Source organism: Electrona antarctica (assembly GCF_951216825.1).
Source record: "Electrona antarctica genome assembly, chromosome: 5".
NCBI classification, from domain to species: domain Eukaryota; kingdom Metazoa; phylum Chordata; class Actinopteri; order Myctophiformes; family Myctophidae; genus Electrona; species Electrona antarctica.
In genome coordinates this window covers 30,945,644-30,963,865 of record NC_136810.1, presented here as the reverse complement: position 1 = coordinate 30,963,865, position 18,222 = coordinate 30,945,644, and the positions used below count along the sequence as shown (strand labels likewise).

Below are 18,222 nucleotides of genomic sequence, written 5' to 3'. Positions count from 1 at the left end.
TGTGTGTGTGTGTGTGTGTGTGTGTGTGTGTGTGTGTGTGTGTGTGTGTGTGTGTGTGTGCGTGTGCGTGTGCGCGCGTGCGTGTGTGCGTGCGTGCAAGTGCGTGCATGCATGCAAGTGCACAATGTGCTAGTGAAGAATGTCCACTTTAGAGGTTGACCGTGGAGTAATCAATCATAATTCAACATCATCAGCGCTGTGGCATTCTTGCAGGACTGATCAGCTGATCACCTGACTCATGAAGGACATGTAGGATATGATTCATATGAAAATTACACAAGGGTGAAATATGATGTTTGTTTACATACCTCGACTAGTTTCCCTATTCTTTATGACTCTGCTCTCCTCTCCGGGGCTACCAACACAATAATGTAAAAGCATTGAAATGGCACCTTTCAAGCGAGCATGTGTCCTAAAATAATCTTTAAACAAACGTACCCTATAGTTTCTTCAACAAGAAAAATGAGTAGCTGGACCGATTTGGAACAGTAATCCATCAATTTGCAAAGTTGGCAAAACCAAGCTCATAGTTCTGAGCATGTGACATGTTGTTGGGTAATGTTGGCTGAGCTGTGTTACTTATTTCGCCACCTGTCTTGGCCAGACAGGTGGCCTCAATGTGGTTTTTACTGGTTAAATAAAGGTTAAATAAATAAAAATGGATCAGCTGGTCTGAGAATACAGAGAAAATACGCCTACAGCCTGATTTATACTTTGTTGCGCAAATGTGTTGCATGGCGGGTCAATGCATTGTGACTCATTGCGACTTAAATTAGGCATAATGTATATCAAATATTGTGCAAATCTTAACCGGTCATCAAATCCGAGGGTTCACGGAGTATAAAAACTAATTACGTTGATAGGTTTATTAACATTTCTCTGGTGCCTCAATTTGGGTGTCGGGGACTTTTTCAGAATAAAGGCCAAGCAGATGAGGGAGATTTTTATCTGAAAACCCACGCCTTCAATTCCCCCCAAAACCGGGAGGTGAAATCGTCCTTTACTACGTCGTAAAACTGATCTCTCTTTAGAAGAGTTGTTAAAAAATTGGATTTTAACGATCCTGTTTTAGATCGATAAAAAAGACTTTAAGACGTGTCCACACATCTCAGGCACCCGCGGATTTATTTGATAGGACGTGTGTGGATGTCCTAGGCATTGTAAGTGTTAGAAACTATTTTCTTTGACACAAGTGATTGAATGTGGTAAACAACAAATTCCTTAGTGAAATGTGCAGAGAAAACAGAACTGCAGTACTAAATACTGGACAAAGTTCAGCCTAACAAACAGCTGGGCATAAATCTCTCACCTAATTAGCACACGCATTGGCATTCATGGCTGCCTGCATTGATTTGATTGGAAACCTACGTGGAACTGGTTGCATCTTTTAATAATGTATCACCTCATCAGAGCCTCAATTCCATGAAAAACGCCTCTATGATCACGCATAATGTCAGTCTGACATCATCAAACCCTCTACACTCAAGACACGCTATATGGCCATGAACCCTGGCCATACCTGTTTTTCATTGTGCATTTTTTGGTCAAAGTTGATCCCATGCCAAAGTGACAGCACTTGCCCAGCAGTCTGCCGTCACCCAAGCAGATGCGTTCACATGGCAATCTGCCCCAGCAGCGCGACCTCCACACTCCCATGGAGGAGACTGCCGACGAGCGGCGCCGCCGTCTGGCCAGGGAACGCCAACGGCGCCAGCGCCAGAGTCTCACACACCAGCCACCTCTTGCCACACCTCAGCAGAGGTTCTTAGCCACCGAGCAGAATCTGCAACTTCAAGAGTGTGACTGCTGCCACTGCCGATGACTCGGCCTCATGCTCAACGCCTACGGCATCTGCAACGTCTATAACCGGCCAGCAACTCTGTCTCACTGACACCAGATTAATAGTTTAACTCCCGCTTCTCAACTGCCATATTAAGAAGCTCTGCCCTCAGGCGTCTTACTGGTACTCTCGTGTTAATTTCTCGTGCTCTCGTGATTGGCACAGGAGGGTGTGCTAAAAGGACACACACACACACACACACACACACACACACACACACACACACACACACACACACACACACACACACACACACACACACACACACAATTATTATATGATGTAAACGTAACATTGTAATTGGTTAGCAAAATTAGTGGGAGGGGCCTATATAAGTGATTGCGGCAACCACACTTTTCTAGTTATTACTATTATTGACTGATTCAGTAAACACATTAGGCAGCTCGCCAAAGGAGTTGAGGTTGCCGTAAACAGGTTCTGTACGAATGTATTTTGTGCACATATTTAAGCAAACCATTTTCGGTAATACTATAATACAAATGCAATACAAATCCAGTGCCTGTTTTATATTTGGAGCACACAATCCACACATATTTCATGGCCACTTTTGTCTCCCTCCCCTTCCTTCGGAGTGATCTTTCCGGGGCTCCATTAGCCATCTACACGAAGAAGCTCCTTGGAATGTCATGATACAAGTCTCTAAAGTGTCTGGACAAACCATAGCACCCCCTCTCGCAGTTTATTAGTACAAAGCTCCGTCTGAGTCTTTGGAATCCCACCAATCCTTCATTAAGTATCGGGAGTCATTAAGCGGAGGACGGCCGGGGTCGACACATCATCCTGGGCATAAGAAATGAGTGCGATCTTTAGGCCTGTAGCTCCTCATTACAGCGTGCGGCACAGAGACTAACTCAATTACCATTTCTGACACACTAGCCCCGGCGAGACTAATAGCGCTGCCCCGGTAATGACCAAAGCCAGACCTGAACTTCCTGGCCTCTCTGCCTGACCACCAAGTCACCTCCACATCTAAGTTAACTCCCCTCTGCTCTTTTATTCAAGGCTGGCTGATAATATATCTATCTGGCTGATATATCTGTCTGGCTGATATATCTGTTTGGCTGATGTACCTTTTTGACGACAACTTTTTTACCTTTTAACTTGAATAAAAGTTGAATTTTCAAAAATAGACGATCTATAAGCTAAGCCCACAAGGTTCTTTGATGCGATGAACTATGAGCTTGATTAGCTATTTAAAAAAGAATATGTGAACATCAGAGTTCTTTTCATATATTGAAGTTTAAATATATTCTTAATTGATTTTATTAACCATCAAAGTTATTTGTGTTAATTATTCGGATAATATATATCTACGTCACAACATCGGTAATCATCAGGGATCACTTTAAACTAAGACATAGTGAAATAAAAAATAAAATGTTCACACTTTTATAGCATATCTCATCATATGGGCATACTTTTCCATTTTGTGTATATGTATATGTATATGTGTGTGTGTGTGTGTGTGTGTGTGTGTGTGTGTGTGTGTGTGTGTGTGTGTGTGTGTGTGTGCGTAATATGTATAAGCCGTAATCCTGTCCTGGAGGAGGACCAGGGTAGGCGAGGATGGCAGAAGATCCACCAAGGACAGCGATCCTCCTCCTTTCAACTGGTTTGCACTGTGATTAGTTTTTCAATCCCATAGTTGGAACGGTGGGGCGTTGCCATAGGAACCGTACCAACGTTAAAAGCTTCCGTAGGCCTCAACCATTATATAGACAGAGTATACGTTGGGGTACGTATATATACGGATCTGGGATATGACGCCACCTAGCGTTGGGGTACGTACAGTATATATACTACGGACATGGGAAAGAAAGAATGAAAGGATATACGGTAGGTCTCTCCAATATTTGGATCGCCATTGCACCCAATTGGTCATGTAGCACCCAACATGTAGCATCCGTCATGTAGCAGCACCCAACATGTAGCATCCGTCATGTAGCAGCACCCAACATGTAGCATCCGTCATGTAGCAGCACCCAACATGTAGCATCCGTCATGTAGCAGCACCCAACATGTAGCATCCGTCATGTAGCAGCACCCAACATGTAGCATCCGTCATGTAGCAGCACCCAACATGTAGCATCCGTCATGTAGCACCCAACATGTAGCATCCGTCATGTAGCACCCAACATGTAGCATCCGTCATGTAGCACCCAACATGTAGCATCCGTCATGTAGCAGCACCCAACATGTAGCATCCGTCATGTAGCAGCACCCAACATGTAGCATCGGTCGGGCTCCATTTCTGAGCCTCTCTGAGACTAAAATACCGAAGGGGGTGAGGAGACGGGATGAGGAGACGGGGGGGACGTGGGGGGTTGTCTGCTGTGGAATAATCAGTGAACATGTGAAAATAATTCATTTTGCAGTGTGTTGCTGCCAGAGACCGTCGGTGCCAATCCATGGTTGACAGGGAAGCGGCATTAAGGTAATTAACATGGGCTTTGCATTGGATTGGGGCTGGCGAGGCTGCCTATGTAAACAGCAGGCGAGATTGGGCCGATTAGTTCCTGTGAAGATGAGCGCCTCGCCTCCCCTGGTCCTCCTCCAGGACAGGATTACGGCTTACACATAGCATGCACACACACACACACACGCGCACTCGCGCACACACACACACACACACACACACACTTGCTGGTTTTTCACTGACTTGGCATTCATTCCATATCCTGTTACCCTAACCTTAACCATAACTGATCTAAACCTTACCATAACCACGTCTTAAACCCTATATAGTTGACTGGGGTCCTGGGCTCTATAATATGTCTGCTCCTTTCATTCCCCTTCAACCACACATCTCTTCACTGAAAATAAATCTACAGTCTCACAACTTCACACGTCACTCACAACGCAACACATTACACGTTGTGATTTTGTATATTTCCTATTAGTGCCCTCTGCACTCTTATTGGTTCGCGATGCCACTTTTCCTGCTGGGCTCACTCAGGCTTTTTCCCCCATTGAAAATAAAACGTCTGTGGTCCCCGAGGATAGGATAACCTTAACTGATCTAACACAACCCTTACCCAAACATAGTCAATTAAAATCGAATTATGTACACCATTTTCATCAAATACAGAGAGAAGAATGACAAAGAGAGAGAGAGAGAGAGAGAGAGAGAGAGAGAGAGAGAGACATTGTGAGAGAGAAGGGGAGAGACAGAGAGAAGAGAGGTAGAGAGACGTTGAGAGAGAAGGGGAGAGACAGAGAGAAGAGAGGTAGAGAGACGTTGAGAGAGAAGGGGAGAGACAGAGAGAAGAGAGGTAGAGAGACGTTGAGAGAGAAGGGGAGAGACAGAGAGAAGAGAGGTAGAGAGACGTTGAGAGAGAAGGGGAGAGACAGAGAGAAGAGAGGTAGAGAGACGTTGAGAGAGAAGGGGAGAGACAGAGAGAAGAGAGGTAGAGAGACGTTGAGAGAGAAGGGGAGAGACAGAGAGAAGAGAGGTAGAGAGACATTGAGAGAGAAGGGGAGAGACAGAGAGAAGAGAGGTAGAGAGACGTTGAGAGAGAAGGGGAGAGACAGAGAGAAGAGAGGTAGATACTTGAGGATGGAACCTGATGGCTCAAGGCCAGGGTTTATGCCAGATTTGTAAATCTGGATCAATTATCATCCCCTCCCTTAAAACAGACAGAGAAATATTAGGCCAGGTTGCCTTGACACTTTGTCACCATCCATTATGCCTATGCATGCACAAGGAATCCAGCTACACTTAATAAGCCTGTTTTCAGGTGCGCATTAATGGGGAATTCAATATCAATATCATGGGGTCTTAAGTCAAAGCTTTGAAATTAATTGTGACAAAGAGGCAATTATTTCTAGTCTGCCGAATTGAGATTGATCTTATTTGTTCTTTGATGCACTTGCCTAGAGGAGTAACATCGCATTGCATAATGGCTTCTGCGTTTCGCAGATTGGAATTTCACCCGAGGGTTGCTAAATCAATCGCGTGTCCATGCGAGTGAGCACATAATAATACGTGTAGAAAAATTCCACTGGCACTATCAACTGTATGTCAATGTGATGTGGAAAGAAGGCAGCATCACACCTCTGTCCATCTCTGCCTATTCTCACACACTCACACTCTCACACACACTCACACACTCACACACACACACACACCCACACACACACACACACACACACACACACACACACACACACACACACACACACACACACACACACACACACACAGAGCATTTTTTATACAGGTACACATTGGCATGCACTCATGTAAACAATCACACACAATTCATACGCACAATTATGAAATTCTGTCATTTATGTAAAGAGACAGGGCCCTCTGGTAAGAGATTCTTCTGTTTACAAAGGGTTAGGTCATTGAAAAGAAAAAGAGGGTAAAAGGGACATTATGTGATATTATGATGTATATTATGGTGTAAGGACTGGGAACAGAAAATATATTTCATTATTACACAAGACATGCTGCTAGCTATACTATATCATCTTTATCTAGCGGAACAGCTAAGTCTGCAAATATTCTAAATTTCACACCTCAATTACAATTGAGCGTTTCACCTCAGCAAACAGCTTGTTTCATGATCTCACAAGTAAAATCACTGAACCAACCTCACTGCAGATTTGTTCAATCGATGTGATGTATTACAATAAATGGCAGGGCCATACATTTCCACTGACACTGAGACCCTACATCTTCCGCCTATTCCCAGTGACAGAAACTCATTGGCATTGATGTCACAGATCAAAAACATTATAGCTAAAGACTGGCAAATTCACTGTGTGTAATAGATTGTTACTGTGCCATTGTGAACTAACTCTTCCAACCAGATGAATACACAACAAGAAAAGCAGTGGTCTGTGCGATTGCAATCAACTAACATTATCCAGCCAAAATCACCAGTTCCTTAGTGATTAGATGTTTGGACAACTGGAGGTAATTAGAATGTCCAAAGCCAAGGTTTGGAGCTTTGCTACTCTTAGGAATGACGAAAGCGCCTGTGGTCTTTGAAAAGCAACAATTATGTAACATGTCCACAGCAAAGTACACAGTGCAATCACCAGAACAGACATCAGCTGATGTATGGATCCGTCCAATGATGCTGATAATCAAGTACAATGCATGCCTACAAAACGTCACTGACGCCGTCAGACGGAAATTGGAGTTGTTATGTCTAAAAAAAAAGAACCGTTGTTCCAACGGAGCATTGCAGTTATGTATTTAGTCACTATAGTTCTTGTTAATACTTTTCATTGGTTAGATATTTTTAAAAACTACAGACCTGATGCTATTTTGGGCAAGTTATTATACTGTAGTTATCTGCCGGAAGAAATGGGCAGACCTGATGAACCAAATGGCTAAAAATATTCTGCAGACTTGAAATAACATCTTATTCATACTGATCGTTTGATTGTTGTTGACTACTGCGGACTGCAGTGTTACATTATTGTTACAGCTATTTCAACATCTGAAGGGGATAAATCAAGCACACCTCACGCAGTCCAAATATGTGAAACCGCAGTCAACAGCCTGCACTTTAGCCCAGGTCGGACAGCAAACAGAGTATCAGCTGTCACGGTGCGCTCAACGCCTCTCCCCCACTCTCTCTGGTTGTGTTGACCTTCAGGGCTGTGTGTTTGTTTGGATTGACAGAGGGATGCTGGGATTGCGGTCTAAAATAGCCCTTTGGTGTCCGTGCTGGCTGCCACAGTGACTGTGTGACACTACACAGAAAATGACTCTTGATCACAGGGGACCGCAGGGGAGCAAGCTAAGGGGGGAAACAGGACACAGTTCGTTGCATAAAGCATAAAACATTCTCCTCACAGAGGAGCATGTACTGTAGAAATGGATGAAGACCGAAAAAAATGATCCTTCGGTTTGTGTTTGTGGTTCTCTTTTGAGATATCGTCTTTTGCAGCTCAAAGGGCATAGTGTGTGTTGTGTGGAAGAAGTGCCATGGATTTTTGTAAGATGTCAAGGTAAGATGTGATGGTAAATGTATCACACAGAGATAGGAGCACACATCAATAGTGGGGAGGTGCTTACCACGGGAGACAAACGTGAAAAAAGGAAAGGAGAGTATTCATACCCTGAAGAAGGCATTTTGTTGCCGAAACGTTGGTAATCTAATAAAAACTTTTTTTGCATCGTGACTACGAGCTGTGCGACCTCTCCTTCCCTATTTTCAAGGTAAATGTATCTGACAGGAGATTGCCTCATATCATACAGAAACAATAAAGTTTTAACGTGTTCCCTTTTTCACATTGGCAACACGAGTCGAAGCTGAAGCAATAGTAGTGTAAATGTGATAAGATGATGGTAAATGTATCTGACAGTGATAGGAAATCATGTGTTTCTCGGTGCCTCTCCGCTTTTCCCCCAATAATCCTCCAATAACATACAGTGTGTGCATGCATGTGCGCGAGTGTTACTCACAAACACCAGGAGGATACTGCAGTGGTCTTTTAGCCACGTCAAAATGTCAAAACAAAAACATCATAAGATTCCCTCCTTGGGCTTCACTTCACAACAAAGCCCCCCCCTCATTAAATGATAATTCATAGGTTTTGATAACCTTATCGATCGATTAACTGGGTAGTTGATAAGCAGCGTTTAAAAACAAATCCCTCAATATATAACATAAAATCTACATTTTGCTGATATAGAGAAATATTACAAGAGGCATATTATATTCCTTAATATTTATATTGACCATTTGAGATACAGGGGCCAGGCATGCACTGTCTAGTCTGTAGCATCACATGCAAAAGCAGAGACGTTTCTGTGGCTACCAAGGTGTGGGCCGTGGGGGACTTTTTTTTTAACCAGCTCACATATGTGTTCCTTGGCCACACACAACGCAGACAGCATACATTCACAGAAAAACGCCCAATGATAGAACCACAGAATTTTCAATTAATAGTTAACTGTTAATGTTAGCCCGCTAGCATTTATTGAAAAATTAGGATCTAATTCACACCAGCATTTTTCCCATTTGAGCTCTTATTTTTAAAAGTCACATTTCCAGTCTACCGGAAGTAGTATTATCCTAGTAAGCTGAACGGAGCCTGGACAGGCCTTATTTACAAGATGAATCCAAACCGGGGCACTGGAGAGGTCCACATCGTCGGCTCTGTGCCGTCAAAGAAACGTTGTTTTGACCAAAAATGCTATCTGGGACAAGGAATAGGAGATACAGGCGATTGAAAGAAACAGATAGAATGGATTATTATGGATGACGATCTAAGATGGACGATCCAGTGCTGTGACAACAACATAGCTAGCTAACCGGCTAACGTAAGTAGCATTATGGCTCGATTGATCGAATGCACTATAAAAGCGCAATTGCCATTAATCAACGGCAATGACGGTAAGCGTAGTATAAAAAAATAGGCTTCAATTGCCATTAATCAACGGCAATGACGGTAAGCGTAGTATCAAAAAATAGGCTTCAATTGCCATTAATCAACGGCAATGGCGCTGAAAGAATTAAGTTATAATTGAAGAATCTTAGGTGATTAATCGATTGTGTGTGTGTGTGTGTGTGTGTGTGTGTGTGTGTGTGTGTGTGTGTGTGTGTGTGTGTGTGTGTGTGTGTGTGTGTGTGTGTGTGGTTTTTATATATGGCAACAATCTGAGCCTTTTTGGATAAGTAGGGCTACAGTGGAGAGAGACAAGAAACATGCAATGCAATGAGTACCGACTGACCACCACAAATGACATCCTGCGTGTCAAAATAGACCAAAATCTTCATCCGGGCCGGAGAGTGTCCAGTAAACTCACCTCGAGAGCTGAGCAACTGTCTACAAGCTACAGGTCTGCAGTGTCATGCAGTATGCCTCACTCAGCTGTATGAGTGCTCCACCTACACATTTTGGTCTACCTGACAATATTCAGGGGAAGGCCCTCACAATAATACAGTACACAACTCTACATACATCACCAGCATAGCCACAGAAGACATGTTGCTGCTGCTACAGTCCAGTACAAAAGGTGGACCTCCACCAGGATATGCTCCCTCCACCATACGTAAGACAGCAAAACACCCACCTATGCACAGCCTCACCAGAATATGCACTCAGCTCAGCCCCCCAGGCCCCAGGCTAGAATATTACACTCACATTGAACAGATGGAGCATGTAGTTGGTTCCATCACAGACAATGGCCTTCAAGCCTTAAAAAGCATAGTTCATAGACATCTCCTGACCACCACTAAGCTCACACTGACTGTTGAGCTGCAGTGAACCAAATAAAGGATACATTATCTTACTTGGGCTATTGTTCACAATTGCATCTAATAATAAAATAAAATAAAAATTAGAAAGAGTAGGGGAGTGCCTTGCAGCAAAACTGCCCGGCTGGCTGGGAATCAAACTGGGAATGTTGGGACTCGCTGAAAGAGCCCATGTGATACAAACCCTAACTACCGGTAGTGAGATCCACTCAACTGGCAATTTTACTGTGTAAATACTGAACCTTATGATGTACACAGTGTACGTGTACGTCATCCGTGAGGCTATAGAATTTTGTTAGCATTTCAAAGATGAGCGGCAAGTATGGGCTAGAATCTCAGCAACCAGAGGAACATAGGGGATCGATACAATGCAACCATCACAGAGCAACAAAGCCTTAGCTCCACTGCATGGCAAAGTAGTTCATATCAATCCAGACTCCAGAGTCAATCTCTATTTTTCCACATCTCAGTCTTCCATGGTTTCTCTATAGCTCTCCTTCAAACCAGACTGTATGTCCCAAAGGACCATCAAACATTCAGCCCAGTGTGAGTTATAGATCCAAGGAAAGTCTTGAGTGGATGGACGCAGGAGCCTCAAGTATAGAAGTAATGATTTAGGACCCTGGCCCTGGGAATGAGGATACCGCTGCAACATAATGGACAATCAAGCATTATTGGCTTAGCGCTCTTTGCGTACCCAACGTAGTTTGCGGGAGGCGTTCATCTGTGATGGAAGACGAGATGGAAAACCACACAGAATGAATGTGCTCAGTTAAAACCGTGCCGTCGCAGAGGTCTTGAAATGTGACGCCAGTCATGTGGCTTTGTTTAACAACTCTGGGAACTGGAGCCGGCTCGCTCAGACGCACAGGCCCTACATAATCCCTGCCTGTCTCACAATGTAACTATGATTTGATGCATATCAACCATATCACACGGTAGAATGCAGAGGGATAATTTAACTCTGAGAGTGTACAGATGTAAGCAAATGGACGGTTACATTTGGTTCCATTTGTACACTCTCAGAGTTACAAATGGATACATGAACACTCACACTGAGGATTTTATTGTGCAGCCAGGGCAAAAAGTACACAATTCCTTTCTCTCCCTCTCATTCACTGTACACACACACGAACAAGCACGCACGTGTGTGTGCACACACAACATAATGTATGTGTGCACACCTCATGTGTACATGTCATAGTCATCCGTGTACACACACACACACACACACACACACACACACACACACACACACACACACACACACACACACACACACACACACACACACACACACACATGTGCAGAAATACACTTTATTCCACCAGCTGCAGTGTCCCTGTGACAGTGCAGAAATCCCAAAGGATTTTGCCAAGCGGGAGCACAATGCAAACAGCAGACAATGTGATTCTGCTTCCCGTGTCGCTGTGTCACCGGCTGAGGAATGACCTGAGAAAGCACCCGTGGTTATGAATGAAAATATCCCAGCACCTGTCCCATGTGCAGTTTGGTAGCACAGCAAGGGCAATGCAACACATTCATCTTGATTGAGGAGATACTGGACCATGGCTTTGCCAGCAGCACCACTGGGAGCAATATGCATCTGGGTTGGCTGGGTTGGTTCATGCAATTCAGCATAATATTATAGGCTGGATTTCTCTGGAAGATGGGTAGAGCAACAACATGGGAGGGCTATACAAGTGAGATCAGAGTTCATCTCATTTAAATTTCAAGCTGCAGCACCCTGCTGCTACAGAATTGGTCCCACTGCTCGAAGAAATGTTAAGTCATTAAAAGTCATTATTCCGTCTTATTGCTTCCCTAAAACAAAATTGTACGAATGCCCTCAGTGCAGTTTATTTAATGTTTAAGCCTATGCCGCAGTGGAAGTATTCTCTGAAAAACAAACCATAAACAAGAAATGGAAATAATGATTATTTTTAAATTACCACCGCTTCTGATATTTCCCAAATAAGTTATACGGGGACAAATACCACAATCATGCCGTTTCTTTTTCTTTTTAAATTTTTTATCCCACGATTTTGCAACCCATTTTTTTCACCCAGTGTCAATTATCTATGTAATCCTGGGCGCTACACTTCCTCTGCCAACCTGAGGGGGCAGCGGACTGACCTCATGCTTCCTTCTATGCATGAGGAGTCCAAGCTGCTTCTTTTCACCTGACGGGGGGGAATTTCCCCAGCTGGACGTAGCACGTGGAAATGAACATGTTATTCCCGACCAGTTCCTTTCCCCTCCATCAGGTGCCCCGGCTGGCCAGGGGGAGGTAGTTTAGAGACCAGGATTACTGCATGTTTTTGTGAGGGTACCTACCCTAGGGGACACGGGGAGAACATGCAAACTCCACACAGAAAGGCCCTTTCGCCAACCCTGCCTCGGGAATGGGCACTGATGACGCGGAGGAGGGAACACGCCCCCAGCACCCACAGGGTCCTCAGCGGGAATCGAACCCAGGACCTTCTAGCTGTGAGGCGACAGTACTACTGTGCCACCGTGCCCCCACATCATGCCCTTTCTGACTGAGTCTCTATGCGTCTGTGTTCATGATTGCAATACAAGGATATGCACGCAGACAAACATGTCTTGTGCATGTGTGTTTGTGCGTATCTGCTAGTACAGTACACACGTTCACAAGTGCCTTTAGTGCTAAAAATACAACCAACATTTACAATACATGTCTACAGGTCTAATGGTTCATTTATAGTCTGCCGTACGATGGTGTCGTGATCCGATCTACAAGATCTACTGATCTGCTATTTTCAGCATAGCCTACTAGTATAAACCTTCGCAGATATAAGTATAAAAATGCTTGCTTAAGTGACTTTGACCACACCACAAGGTTGAAAACTAACATTATTATTCAGCGCTATGCTATCCCTAAACTGATGACCTGCAAACAACAAGATGTATTCACATAATTCACAGAAATATGATGATGTGAATGAAAGCATTACAGCATGCTGTGTAGAGTGAACCAGACCACAGCGTGGGCCAGCCTTGGGTCTGACAGCCCTCACTAAATCCGTTTAATTTTCCTCTGCATTATACATAACGATATTCACACGGTGTCTGCTGCTTATATAAATTTGAAATGTTTGCACAATGTCTGCTTAGTAAACTTCAAGCATTCCCTCTATGCTGTCAGGCAGGGGTCACTCATAATGCAAAGCATCAAATATGAAATACTGTACACCTGTAAAACTACAAAACATGTTTACTACACTGCGATACACATCAGTAAATGCAAACCAAACCAAACAGTAGCCTAATGAATGAAAGGTAATATCTTAGATATTGAACAGTGTTGTTGTCCCCATTATACACAGAAAGACAGATTAAACTTGTTTCACCTAAAGATTTTGTGATAGAATAATCAATGCATTTCTTGATGGACTGCATATCTAGTAGCTAATACTGGAATGCTCGCCTCACCCTGGTGGGCGTACAGCCGGCAGAACTGCTCAGCCTGGTGGAAACAAAACGAGGGTGAGCGTGTTTTAAGGTGAGCATTCCGGATACCCTAGCAGAGGGGTTCCCAAACTGTGGTGCGTGCACCCCCTGTGGTGCGTGCACCCCCTGTGGTTGCGAGCGCCCTCTAGGCCAGATTTGGTCAAATACTGAGTATGTGTAAACTAAAGCAAAGAAGTGGGCCACTGTCATGCCACCCAGCTGCCTGACCAGTGTGACCTGAGTGTAAACTGAGGCATTGCTCTTACGTGGCCCTGCACTGGGCCCCAGCTGCCGTGGCAGAATTGACTTGTCAACTCTGTCCTGTCAACAACCCCTGGTCATAACCGTCCTAGCGTACAAAATACACTAACCAGTGGTGCAACGTAACATTTACTCAAGTAGGCCTACTGTACTTTAAGTACAATTTTGATGTATTCTCTTATACTTTACTGGAGTATTTCCAGTTGTTTTACTTCTACTCCATTACATGATCTCATTAGCAAATATTGTACTTTTACTCCACTACAATTATTTGAAAACTTTAGTTCCTATAGTTACTTTGTAGATGTATATTGTTATTTGAAAATAGCCGATCTACAAGCTGCATAGCGATGCCACACATTATGAGCTTGTAGATCTGCTATTTTCAAAAGATTTGTATACATTTGTATTTGAAAACATTCTGGATGAGTAGCCTACTTTCTACTTTTGGTACTTTATGACAAGTACATTATAGGCCTACGCTACTACTTTCACTCAAGTCAATTTTGAATTCTGGGCATTTACTTATCACATATTCTACATTGCTTGATCAAATATGAGTAGCCAGCTACTTTTCCACCACTGTCTAGTAGGCTACAACTCTGTATTCATTTCACACACAGTCAGACATGAGTGCAGGGCAGGCAGGGTAAACAGAGTGCAGTGCTTTCGAGTCGGCGTGCACGACAGTGGAAAAAGCGCGACCACGAGAAACAGTGCCGACTTTTAAAAGACCGAATAGACTCCACGACAGACAGATGAAACGGCCGTCGCCACAAAGTCGCAACAACAACATCTCAACATGGAAACAGAAGTAGCGAACACGTCATAGCTGTTGTTATTACATTGTCCCCCCCTCAAAAAGCGCGTATATGCCTTTAATAGTATACGCCGTAATGGCGACACCGTTCAAAGAGGCGCACGGAGGGATAGCAGCAGCAACGTTAGTTTTAGTGGTTCTACAACTTACCGACCGTACTTGAGCCTGACCCCGAACCAAGCAGTAGGTACCAGATCCACATCATACGCGCTGTTCTTCGGCCTGCCCCTCTATCCGCCCTGCCGCGGGCCGATACTTAGGGCAGAAGAGAACTTCTCCGGTATATCCCACACTTCTGGCGTTAGTAGTAGTACAGAGCTGCTCTCTGATCTCTCTCTCTCTCTCTCTCTTTTTTTTCTTTCTCCCCCCTCCCGGGTAAAGTTAGGAGGGCATTTGGCGTGGAGTACTGGATTGTCGTTGGGACAGCGGTGTGGAATCCGAGGGGAGGAGGAGGGGGAAGAAGAGAGACTAGAGAGAGATGGAAGGAAGGGGCTTTGGGGTGGTGGCAGCAGGCAGGGAGCAGGGAGGGGAGTCGGACGGACGTGGGATTGGGAATGGGATCGGGTTGTTGTTGGTGCTGCTGAGAGAGGCGGAGTCGCAGCAGAGCAGTCACAGTGGAGAGAGCCAGAGAGGTCGCCTTGGACCATATTCAATTGCTATCCCTCCTCTATCTTATCGAAGTTGCATTGTATATGCCTACTGTAGGCTATAGTGTGTTTACTCCAGTCCAAAACATCGAACGCCAAAAGGCCTGATGAAACAACAAAGGGGTACAGTACACGTTGGTGCACTGCAGCGTGTACTGTATATGAAAGTACTTTATGAAAGTTTGTATTGACTTGTGCTTTCGTTTGAAATGTACCCATTCTGCATACTGTGAATAACATTTTCAGCCAATCAAAAATAAAAACATATTATGTTTTCTATCAGAATGACAACAGATGGCATTGGCAAAAGGGAACTTTTTGGAAAGTATGTTAGCTAACAGATGGGTTGCTTTCAAAAATTAGAATAACAAAAAAGCTGCACCAGACGGGCGAGTGTTTCGTTTTCTGTTTTTTTTTTAGGGAGAGATGATTGAAAATAGTGATACATTAATTAAGAGATGCAAGAGGTGGCAGTTTCACCTATCAGACCTCAAGTCTTTATCAAAGAGCCACAGTTGCAGACAGACCGCTTCAAAGAAACCCCTCTTTTGATAACAGGCTACTAAACATGTGAAGGTATACAGGCTATATGATCATTCAGTCTCAATATCAGCCTGGCTCCCTCCAACTCACTCTATAGTCTAAATGCAGCCAGGCTACCATACCATACTACCGGTATGTGTTATCAAGCCAAAGGCCTGATGCAGGCTGGCTGCCTCTGAGAGAATGGTCATATAACATGTCAGTGGGATCATCTGTGAGAGAGTCCAATTGTGTTATAGTTCTATATGGAGCTTTTGTTTTCATATCACCTCAGTATTGTATGGTGTTTAATCCTGTTAGGATGGTTGCTACAGTAGGAAGGATTATGTACCTCACCTCAGAGAACTCCAACAGCCCTAGCTGGACAATGTCCACAGATTGTATTAGCACTGTAAGTCCAGATACGGTACATACAGATAGCAGGTTGAAATTTAATACAACTATGCCTGATTTCCCAACTTTCCCCAGAGTTATCATCAATGTTAATGTCGAGCTGCCTCACAAATAATGCACTGTCTTCCATAAATTCCATGAACCAGAACACTATATATAATCTGGTTTTGGGTGATCTGCATTGGAACAGCGAGGGAGCACAGGATGGGCTCAGCTACTGTACATATTACTGATCAACACACAATGCTTCAGTAATGCGGCTGCCCATCAATTAGTTTAGGCTATCTATAAACAGCACAGACCTAATTAGCCGCTGGCCAACAAATGGAATCATTAGGGGACATTAAGCCCTAATATGAAGGTTGCTATTGACTGAATCACAGGAGAAACCCAATTAGCTTCCAAATTTGTAATATTACACTGAGGTAGAGAGACAATATAATTGGTGAGGGAGAGAGAGAGAGAGAGGGGAGGGATGGGATTCAGCCCTGTGGTGACATTGATAGAAAGAAAAAAGTGTTATACTTAGTTGCACTGCACACAACTAAGTAAAACATTTGGCTTTAGAGTTAAAGATTAAGCGGAGAGAGAGGTGTAGCAATTTAGGAATGCATATAAAGAAGAGTATGACTGTGTGTGTGTGTGTGTGTGTATGTGTGAAGGATTATGTGTGTGTGTGTGTGTGTGTGTGTGTGTGTGTGTGTGTGTGTGTGTGTGTGTGTGTGTGTGTGTGTGTGTGTGTGTGTGTGTGTGTGTGTGTGTGTGTGTGTGTGTGTGTGTACAAAGGCACAGGGCTCAGAATAAACGAGGAAGCCAGAGGCAAGATGAATAACGCAAAGTGGATTGGAGAAGAAGAGTAGGTGTGAGAACAAATCAGAAAAGAAAAAAAATCAGGAGAGATATTGAAATGGAGAGCAGTGCAGAGAGAGAGGAGTGAATTGGAACAGATCTGCCTCAAGGTTTAATTTATTGCGTTACAAATTGCAAGTAGTAGGTTGTTAGTATGTCAATTTAGTTTTGCCAACAAGAGTTTTAGTCGAATGCTATTCTAATGCATAATTTACCTGTCAAGTACATACAGTGTACTATTACTGGGGGGGGGGTAATGATACAGGTCATAGGCCGTCAGAATATGTCCTATGCAACAACCAGTGGCAAGACCTCCTTACGTAATTTAGTTGGGATGGTTTAGCTGAAGAAATTGTTTAAAGTAAATTCAGAGAGGTCGATTGAAGAAAACAGTCTCCAGATATACTTCAGGCCCTACAATTGTCTCCAAGGCTCCTACGCCCGAGGACAGACCGGTGACGCCATGCCGACTGAGGGCAAGAGGTGGTCACCTTTTCTCTCTAATAGCTAAAGGGCCACTTCAACCCTTTTGCAACCAGATCTTATTTTAATGATGTTTAGTACACAAGAAACACTTTCCTGGGTTTTAATGTGTGCAATATGTGTTTTTAGATATTTTAGTCATGACACCATCTTCATGACCAAAATTTGTCATGAAAATGTGGTCTCACTTCCTTCTTGGACTACAAGTCACAGCTCCGTTTGTGTCCGAGCATAGGCATGGCTGAGGCATGGTAACGCCCCGCCTGCCTGTGATTGGTCTACTAACACTGCCCGTCTTGACTGTCCTCCGAGATGCAGGTTACTCCGTGGTGAGATTGAGAAATAAATAATAGGCTACAAGAGAATGACAGCTTGACACGCGCGACACAAGCCTTGTAACTAACTTGTACGTTTTATTTTTGTAGAAGAGGCAAACTTATTGTTTATGCCTTTTGCTTTGATACTGTTGATTATCGTGTATTAATCTAATTATAGTAAACTAATACTAATTACACTAAAAAGGATAAAGATGAAGGAAAATATACCTTTTTATAGTACAATAATGTTTCAAGTTTACACATACAAACAAATTACACAACACAAACACTTTATTTTAGAACACACCCAAATCAAATCATATTATGGCGTGCATGTTCAATCAATTAT

The 18,222-nt window shown here is 43.6% G+C and overlaps 1 protein-coding gene across 2 annotated transcripts in view; it reads right to left on the bottom strand.

Moving 5' to 3' along the window:
- The window catches only part of ldlrad3 (low density lipoprotein receptor class A domain containing 3), a 255,998-nt gene extending 240,946 nt beyond the window's left edge, over window positions 1-15,052 (bottom strand). For both annotated transcript variants that reach the window (XM_079502466.1, XM_079502465.1), the window contains exon 1: window positions 14,792-15,052. In XM_079502466.1, the coding sequence (XP_079358592.1) occupies window positions 14,792-14,846 (55 nt within the window). In that variant the 5' untranslated portion in view covers window positions 14,847-15,052. The remainder of the gene's footprint in view (window positions 1-14,791) is intronic.
- Between the last annotated feature and the right edge of the window lie 3,170 nt (window positions 15,053-18,222).